The following is a 9255-nucleotide window of genomic DNA, read 5'->3' as shown; positions in this document are numbered from 1 at the left end:
ATCTTGGGGAGGTCGGGATGGGAGGAGGACGGGACCGGAGAGCGGCTTTGGGGGGCGGGACTGGGACCGGGGAAATGGCTGCCACTGCCACCGCCACCGCAGAGAGTGGGTGCGCTGAGGAGGAATCCTTTTCACTTGAGAGTGGTGAGGCCCTGGCACAGGGTGCCCGGAGCAGCTGTGGCTGCCCCTGGATCCCTGGCAGTGCCCAAGGCCGGGCTGGACACTGAGGCTTGGAGCAGCCTGGGACAGGGGAAGGTGTCCTTGTCCATGACGGGTGGAGTTGGATGATCCATACGGTCTCTTCAAACTCTAACCCTTCCGTGATTCTGCCCAGAGCAGCTGTGGCTGCCCCTGGATCCCTGGCAGTGCCCAAGGCCGGGTTGGAGCAGCCTGGGATAGCCGAAGGTGCCCCTGTCCATGACGGATGGAGTTCAATGATCCATAAGGTCTCTTCAAACTCCAACCCTTCTGTGATTCTCCTCTCCCTGTGGAGGGGGCCATGGCCACACCTGTGCAGCAGGTAAAGCCTTCAAGCACCAGCAGAGCCTCACACAGAGAAAAGTGGTTTGGTTTTCTTAAAACAATTTATTATTTCAATTCTATATAAAAACCATGCAATCAACACTTGGCCACTGCTGGTTTCCCAGCTTCCATTAGACCCTTTTCCCATGATAAAAAATACAAACCGTGACGACAGCTAAACACAAAGGTCAGTATTTTGGGAAAGCCCTTTGATTTTGGAAAGCACCTTTCAATGACTGCATGCTAATTACACCTGACATAACAGAGGAGGGAATCAATCCATAATCTGGTGTACAGAAAAATAGAAATCTGCCTGTACAAAGTAGTATTAAATACAATTGTCAGTGATGGCCCATTCTTTGGTCAGTGTTGATCAAGTGCCTCATTGCACTTCTCCATCACTAGGTTTATGATCTGAGCCTGTGTGGGGCTGGCAGCATGAGGTATTTTGGAGAGCGCCAGTGAAACCCTTTTTCCCCTCATGGAAAAGGGAAGAAGGACCTGATCCTGCCCCCCCCCCCCACAGCTGGGAGCACCTCAGTTCCTCAGGATAGGGAATGGACTGAATTGGTCTATGCCCTGGAGCCAAGGGGGCCAGGAAACACCCAGACTACCCCAAAACCTCCCATCCCCACTGAGTCTGAGCTGGGGATGCTCACTCACTTTCTCAGTGAGGAAGACATGGGCACAGGGTTTAGGAGGGATTTGGCCACCCTGGAGAGAGACCAACGTGAGTCCAGAGGGGTGAAATGAGGTGGCAGCAGCGGGCTGGGGGTCCCTAATCGTCCTCCTCGCCGCCGCCGTAGAGCTCGGCCAGCTTGCGGAAGCGGCCGCCCCAGTCGTTGAGGTAGTCGTAGTCCTGGTCGCCGTCGGAGGCGGAGGAGTTGAGGGAGCTGAGCGAGGTGGCCTCCGAGCCGCTGCCCTCGTAGTCGAACACCAGCAGCGAGTCGTAGGGGGGGGCCGTGGGGTCCGTGTCGGCCGCCTTCAGGTTCTGGGGGAGCACAGGGGTCAGCACCCGCATCCCCTGCGCTGCTGTGGCAGGGAGCTGTCACCCCCCGGGCTCTCCAGCACTCACCTCGTCGATGAAGTTGCCGATCTCGTCGGGGTTGGCGGGGCGGGGCCGGTACTGCGGGGCCGCCATCAGCGGGGGGGCCACGTCATTGCGGATCACCTCGGGCCGGGCATCCAGCCCCCGGTGCAGCTGGCTCAGGTCATAATCCTGGGGGGACAGGAGGAGTCAGGGATCGAGGGACAGCCATGGGCACCGCCACCACCCCTTGGTGGGCCGGGTCCAGCAAGCACAGCCATCCCACCTGGTCCTCCTCGCCGCCGCCCTCCTCGTCGTAGTGGTACACGTTGTCCCTCATGTCGTCCTCGGGTGGGAGCAGTGGTTCCTTCTCCACCTTCCTCTTCCTCACAAAGAGCAGCAGCAGCAGCAGGAGGACTGCAGGCACAGGGAGGGGGTGTCAGGGCAGCAGGCAGGGGGTGACCCGCACTCTGTCCCTCCCATCCCTGTCCGGGGTACTCACTGAGCAGTGCCAGGATGCCCCCCAGGATGCCCAGGATGGCGGGCACGCCCATGCCACCGGAGATGTAGGCTCTGCGCTCGCAGTTCTTGGCTGGCCCCTCGCAGCTGCACACCTGGGCTCGCACTGCTGTGATCTGATCCTTGCCCTGTGCATCCAGCAGCTTCAGGAAGATGTTGTACTCGCCCGGCTCCAGCTCCTTCTTCATGTTCAGCTTCACCTCGTCTTGGTGAACCATAGAAGCATTTGGGTTGGAAAAGGTCCCCAAGATTATTGAGTCCAGCCATCCCCCAGCACTGCCAAGGCCACCACTGACTCATTTCTACAAGTGCCATATTTACACAGCTCTTAAATCCCTCTAGGGATGGGGACTCCACCACTGCCCTGGGCAGCCTCTTCCAATGCCTGAGCACCTTTTCCATTGATGAATTTTCCCCAATATCCAACCTAAATCTCTCCTGGCACATCTCGAGGTTGTTTCCCCTTGTCCTATATCTTAGGAGCAGATCCTGACCCTCACCTGGCTGCACCCTCCTGCCACTAAGTTGTGGAGAGCCAGAAGGTTCCTCCTGAGCCTCCCCAGCTCCCTCAACCACTCCTGGTGCTCCAGCCCCTTTCCCAGTTCTGCTCTGGGAACACCCTTGGCACTGGCACAGGACTTTGCCCCGTGGCAGGTCCCCAGCCTAGTGCTCATTGCGGGCCCAGCACCAGAGCAGGTGGCACCCACCTGGTTGCACCACACTGACAGTCCAGTTGCTGCCAGAGCCATACATCAGCTCTGCCTTGAAGGGGTGGGTGTTGGGGGGCAGGTCCTTGTCGATGATCTTCAGCGTCTGCTCCTCGGGCTGCCGGTTGCAGATGTCGAAGCTCCGGGCCTCTGGCACGGGCCCGTTGTCATTTACATCCTGAAGCACGAGGAGCAGTGTCCCCGTGCCGGTGGCATAGTTTGGTGACCCTGTGGGACTAAGAGTCAGCGAGGCACCTCCATGGGGGTACACGGAGATGGACACGGGGGCAGCAGCTGGGCACCCTCACCATTGTCCACGGCCAGGATGATGGCCTTGTAGGTGCTGTTGATGGCATGTGCCGACTCCCGGTCCAGGGGCTGGGCTGCCGTGATGATGCCGTTCTCAGGGTCAATTTCCAACCACCCTGCAGGGTCACTGCCCATGCGATACCTGGGGACAGCCAGGGGTCAGCAGGGGGAGAGGAAGGGGCACACGGTGCAGTGCAGCCCCTCAGACATCCCAGCAAAGCCCCCGCCACCATCACCCTCCACTCACGTGATTTTCTGTCTCTGGTCCTTGTCGGGGTCCTGGGCTGTGTAGGAGGTGATCTGGTATCCCACTGGCACATCCTCCATCACCTCCACCTGCTTGACTGGGGGCATGAAGATCGGGGCTTCATTCACGTCCCTGACCACCACCAGGACATTGGCTGTGGCAAGATTCAAGGCCACGGTGAAGGGGACCTGGTTCTCCACTGACACCACGAGCTTATACCGGTTCTGGGTCTCATAATCCAGGCCCTGGGGGTGGGAGAGAAGCGGGGTAGTGCCAGCAGGGAGTCAGCTGGTGCTGAGGCAGCCATGAGGCAGCAGGACCCACCTTGGCAGTTTTCAGGAGCCCATCGTTGGTTTTGGGGTCAGTGGTGATCTCGAAGTCGCCCTGTGGGTCCCCGCTGCGGATGCGGTAGACGGCGTTCCAGGCCGGGGAGCCTGGCAGGTCCTGGTCTGTCACGTGCAGCCGGGCCACCACCACCCCCACCTCATTCTCGTCCACTGATGACTCATACTGCAAGATGGGACAGGGACAGTCACCTGTGTGGCCCCAGGCACCCCAGGTGGGAGCTGGTGCCACGATGCCCGGGGAGGGCAGCAGCTGGGGCTGCGTGGTACCGTGGCAGGGTCGAAGACGGGAGGGTTGTCATTGGCATCAGTGACTTTGATGATGGCAGTGGCAGTGTTGGTCAGGCCAAAACCTTCCTGGTCTGCAGCCTGGATGATCAGCGTGTAGTTGGGAGTGGTCTGCAGAGCAAAATCATCCCAGTTAGGGCTGGGGTGGGGATTGGGGTGTTTCCCTCCTCCAGGCATCACCTGCCTGCTCCTCCACCCTTCTCCAGCCTCGCTGTTTCCTGCTGGCACACAGGCAGCTGATGTCCTGGCTGCCCACCTAAGGGGCTGGCACTGTACCCACTCCAGGGCTCAGCAAGGCTGGGGGCTCCTGGAGGGTCCCCAGCATAGCTCCTGTAGACACCCCTACAGCCAGGGACAGTGACCCAGGGATGGCATGTCCCAGAACCAGATGGACCCCAGGGCTGCAGTATCCCTTTCTCCCCATGGCACATCCCACTGTGGGGCAGCCCAGGTTCCCTTGGGCTGTGGCAAGGGGCCCACCTCCCGGTCCAGTCCCGTGCCAATGACACTGATGATGCCGTTCTTGGCGTTGATGGTGAACATCTGCTGTGCACCCTTGGGCTCCTCGCTGAGGATGGAGTAGCCGATGATGCCATTGTTCACATTGATTGCATCATCTGCGTCCGTAGCGTTCACGGTCATCACAGATGTGCCTGGACATGGGGACAAGCCAGGGAGATGTTACTGATGAGACAGAATCCACTGGACACCCTGGCACTGCTCACGCTCAGGGCTCTGCGTGGTCCCAGCTCAGAGTCGCCCACGTTACCCGGCTTTGCGTTCTCCTCAATGTAGCCAACAAAGACTTCCTGGGTGAAGACCGGCCGGTTGTCGTTCTGGTCAGTGACGGTGATGATGATCTCCATGGGGTCTTCCACGGGCTGCCCGTTGGCCGACACGGCGTGGGAGTAGAGCTGCAAGGGCACAGTCAGTGTGCGTGCAGTGCCCAGGACCGTCCCTGTCCCGCCACAGATGCCCCCTCACTCACCACGTATTTGTTCTTCTCCTCCCGGTCCAGGGGTTTGGTCACCTCCAGCCACCCCGTCTCCCTCTCGATGATGAACACACCCACGGGGATGGTGTCCGCTCCCTGCCCCGTGATGCTGTAGAAAACCTTGGTCTCCTTGTCCTTGTTGGATTTGATCTGGCAGCGAGGCAGGAAGAGGAGGGTGAGCCATGTCCCAGTGCCCCAGGGATCCCTCGGGGCCCTGCCCGGTCCCCACGGGCACACCCACCTGCACCAGCTTCTTGGGGAAAGGCCCCCGCTCGTTCTCAGGGCAGTTGATGGGGGGGATGACCCAGTCCCTCTTCTGCCGCCGGAGGCCGTGTCCGTGCTCCGGGAATATCAGCACGTCTGGCACTGTGCTCTGTTGGGACAGTGGCTCTGCTCAGTGCCAGCCCCTTGCTGAGCGCTCTGCACCAGGGACAGAGGCTGCCGTGACCCCAGGGAGTGGGTCTGAGCGTCACCTGCTGCATCTGCTCATGGTGTCGGTGCTGGTGCCGCCGCCGGTGCAGTGTCACCTTGGCTGAATGCCTCTTGCCCACCGTGTCCCAGGTGTGCACAGCAAAGGTGATGTCCCGCTGCTGGAGCTGCAGGGGCCGGGTGGCAGTGACAATGCCATCCCTGCTCACCTTGAAGCGCGTGTCATCCGGGAGGAAGGCGGCACGGTGCGACTCGCCACAGTCCACAAAGCTCACTGGGGACAGGGGACCGAGTGGCAGAGGGTTCTGGGGACATGGGCACACACAGCACAGCCCCACCCCAGCACTGTGTGGGGTCACAGCAGTGGTGGGATGCTCCACACACAGTGACACATGCCCTGCCAGGATTCCATCCTGGGCACAACACACACTGCATCCCTGCCCTGGCTTTGGTCCAGGATGGGACACAGCAGGACCTACCGTGCCACAGGATCCCTGCCGGACAGTGACAATGGGGCAAGTGGCACCTGGCACAGCATGTTCCAGTCCCCAGCACCATGTATGGCATGGCACCAGGCACGGCACATCCCCATATGGGTGTATCCCTGTGGCACAGCATGTCCCCAAGCATGGCATGTCACCACCACTGTGCCCACTCTGCCCCAGCAGCTTTTCCAATAAAAACAAGGGCAGCAGTCATCCACCTGCACTGGCACCCAGTGCCCTGGCAGCCAGGCCCCTCAACCTGCCCAGGCACCTCCGGGACCCCCAGCCCCAGGGACAGGCGCGGGCCCGGTGTCACTAGCTGGGCACAGTGGAGCTGGGCCACCACGAGGCAGCGGTCAGCGGGCATCACATGAGCCGTGCCGCGCTCCCGAACAAACATCCTTTGTTTGGGACAGAGTTATTGGAGCCAGCGGCACCCGGGCTCCGCAGCCAGCGCTGCCTCCATCGCCCCGGCGTGACCCGTGCCGCGGTGGGCGGCAGGCAGCGCCGAACGGATCGGATCGGAACGGAACGGGGCCCGTGGGTTACGTCAGCCCACGAGCAGCCCAGGAATCCGGGGTGGCTGCGGGATGGAGGGGGAGCAATCGCTGCCCCCCTGCCCACCACGGTGCCCCCGACCCGGCCCGGGAGGAGCCGCCGGCGCGGTGCCAGCCCCGCTCAGCCCCACGGCGGGACCCCCGGCCAGGGCGGGCGGAGCCGGCGGGGCCGGCTGGGCAGGAACGTGCCGGGGCAGGCGGGGAAGGAGAGGCAGCCGCGGGCGCAGCCGCCGTGCTCGGCGCTGTTCCAGGGCCCGGGGGGGTAGCGAGGGGCGGCACGGAGCCCCCAGCCCCACACTGGCTGCAATGGGCGCTCAGCGCTCAGCCCGCACTGGGTTCGAGGAGGGTGCTCTGAACCCGCTCCCCCCTTCCCGCTCTCCCCCTTTCCAACTCCCCCCCTTCCCACCTGGCTGTGCACAACCTGTTTTTCCAGCTTGGCTGAAGGAGGGGTGGCCCCAGCGCTCCTCTCCCCGGGGCTGGGAGCTGGGGGGGTGGAGGGGGGGCCCTCTCCTGGGAATGATGGGGGTGGGAGAAAAGGAGAGCTCAGGGAGTCCTACAGGGGGATCCCCCCACTTCAGTCCCCCACCACCACCTACAGGACACTGGGACAACCAAACTGGGACAACCAGGCTGCCAAGCAGGGTGTGGGGCTGAGACCCCGCACAGGGGATCAGGGCAGCCCCCCAGAGCCACCTCCTGTCCTGTGAGGTCTCAATGGGGCTGGGCACAGGCAGAGCAGGGTGTCCCCATCCCTGCAGTGCCACCACCCCGTGTGTTACACACGCAGCTGTGCCAGGGCAAGGGGCTCACCCCGGGGTGAAGGTGCTGCGGGTGACACATCCCACTGACGTCACCCCAGTTTCGCTGTGACTTCAGACTCTCGAGGTTTCTCCACCCAGGACCGACGGGCACTGTCCCAGCCCCCACCACGTCCCCGAGCCCCCCAAGCCCCCCGACCCACAGAGCAGAGCCCTGGTGACGCCGCAGCCCCACGCAGGTGCTGTTGTTCGCCGCCCCGGCGCCGCGCGGGGCCTGTCTGGGCCTGTCGGAGGGAAAACATCGCGCTCAACTCATCAAGCTAATTACAGGCCAGCTTGTCAGCCCTGCTACAAGCTGTGGGTGCTCGGTGGCCCAGCATGGCCTGGCATCCACGAGGCTCGGCCACCCCATGGCTGGCATTGCTGTGGCACAGCTGTGACTCACTGGGTGCCACACAGGCCTCAAGGGCAGATGGTCCCTTCTTTCCTCCCACGCCCTGGCTGTGCCCGGAACCCAAAACTGAAAGTGCCGGTGCCAGACAGAGGATTTCCAGCAGGTCTCAGTGCTGTGGGGGAAGTCAGCAGGGCTGCCCGTCACCCTGGTATCAGGCCCAGCCCTGATGGACGTTGGTTATTGCACGTTAATGATCAACCACAAGGCAAACACACACAATTCCTGGGGTAGGGGCAGGGTCCAACTCCTGGCTCTCCCAGGCGAAGCCGTTAGAGCTGAGGATGTTTGGGAGCCTTGGTGCAGCACTGGGTGCTTGGTACCCCTCGGTTCTGTGCCCACCCAGCCCACCCTGGCACACACACTGCAGTGCCAGCACCGCTCTCAGCCATGAACTGGTGCAGATGGTGACAGCCACTGCACACAGCCCCAGAGCCCACGCAGTCCCTTTTGGGAGCCCGGAGTGGCAGCAGGTCCCCAGCACAGGGGTCCCCAGTGCCCCCTTGCCACACCAGAACAGGGCTTTAGTGCCAACACAGTGGGACACCAACGTCCCCAAAAGCCCAGGAGCCCATCCTGGTGGCCGTCCCCATGCCAAGAGCTGCCCTGGGGGTGCACACAGTGGGTCCAAAGGGGGGCTCACCCTGGTGAACCCAGGGTGCCAGGTGAGGCACGGGGCAGGGAGGCGCCTGCGTGCCCCACACCCCGGCCTGCCGGCCCCGACAGGTCTGCGGTGCCTGAGTCAGCGCCGCCCGCGCCGGCGCGCCCCGGGGAGCGGCTGCCGCTGCCCCCGCGCCCGGCCCGCCGTGCCAGCCCCGGCACTGCCCCCACTGCGGCCCCAGCGCTGCGGGGACACACACCGGGCTCTGCCCCCTCTGCCACTGCCACCACAGCAAGCCTGTCCCCACCGCCACAGCGCCATCCCCACCGCCACAGCACTGTCCCCACGCCCGCGGCCATGCCAGCACCACTCGGGCACGGAGCCACGGCTTTTTTTGCCCACCCCCGTCCCGGACACCCCCCCTGTACCCATAGTCCCGTCCCCGTCCTCACAGCCCCCCTGTCCTCCACAGCCTGTTGTCCCGCTGTCCTCACCCCGTCCGAGGGCCCGTCCCGCCGCCACGCTGTCCCGCGGCACCGTCAGGGCGAAGGTCTCGGCGGCAAAGCCGGGCTGGCACGACGCTGCCCGCTGGCACAGCCGCCGCTCGCACTGTCCGGAGAGAGACGTTAGCACCGGGCACGGTCCCGAGCGAGGTCCCGCGGCCCCGGGCAGGGTCTCGGCGGGGTCCTGCCGCCCATTCCGTGGCTCACCTGGAGCAGGAGCAAGAAGAGGCAGAACGGGACCGAGCAGCCCGCCCGCCGCCCCATGGCCGGAGCTGCAGCCGGTGCCGGTGCCGGTTGGTGCCGGAGGGATCGGGCGCTGCCGCCACGGAGTCGCAGGTGCGTCCGGTCCCCTCCCGCTCCCTCCTCGCAGGTGTCCGACCCCGCGAGAACCGCCCCGTCCCGCCCCGACGGGAGGCGGTCCCGCCCCGCCCGCACTCGGAACGCCGGTATTCCCGGTACCTCCGACGCCCGGTATCCCGGTACCCCCCTCGGTACCGGTGCGGAACTTCTCCCA

At 63.6% G+C, this 9255-nt stretch overlaps 1 protein-coding gene across 1 annotated transcript; it reads right to left on the bottom strand.

The window, feature by feature from the left end:
- Window positions 1–1285: 1285 nt before the first annotated feature.
- LOC136561124 (cadherin-1-like) lies at window positions 1286–9005 on the bottom strand. Its single transcript, XM_066557277.1, has 16 exons — window positions 8949–9005; window positions 8733–8847; window positions 5431–5660; window positions 5199–5330; window positions 4952–5107; window positions 4733–4877; window positions 4444–4616; window positions 3946–4074; window positions 3656–3841; window positions 3332–3576; window positions 3084–3226; window positions 2776–3003; window positions 2052–2273; window positions 1836–1966; window positions 1598–1741; window positions 1286–1513 (listed from the first exon to the last, which is right to left on the bottom strand). Exons 1-16 carry the CDS (start codon window positions 9003–9005, stop codon window positions 1301–1303), a joined length of 2649 nt encoding a protein of 882 aa, XP_066413374.1. The 3' UTR covers window positions 1286–1300.
- Window positions 9006–9255: the final 250 nt, after the last annotated feature.

This window comes from Molothrus aeneus, chromosome 11 (genome assembly GCF_037042795.1).
Source record: "Molothrus aeneus isolate 106 chromosome 11, BPBGC_Maene_1.0, whole genome shotgun sequence".
In the NCBI taxonomy this organism is placed as follows: domain Eukaryota; kingdom Metazoa; phylum Chordata; class Aves; order Passeriformes; family Icteridae; genus Molothrus; species Molothrus aeneus.
The sequence above is the reverse complement of the archived record's forward strand: the minus strand, read 5'-3'. Positions and strand labels throughout refer to the sequence as shown.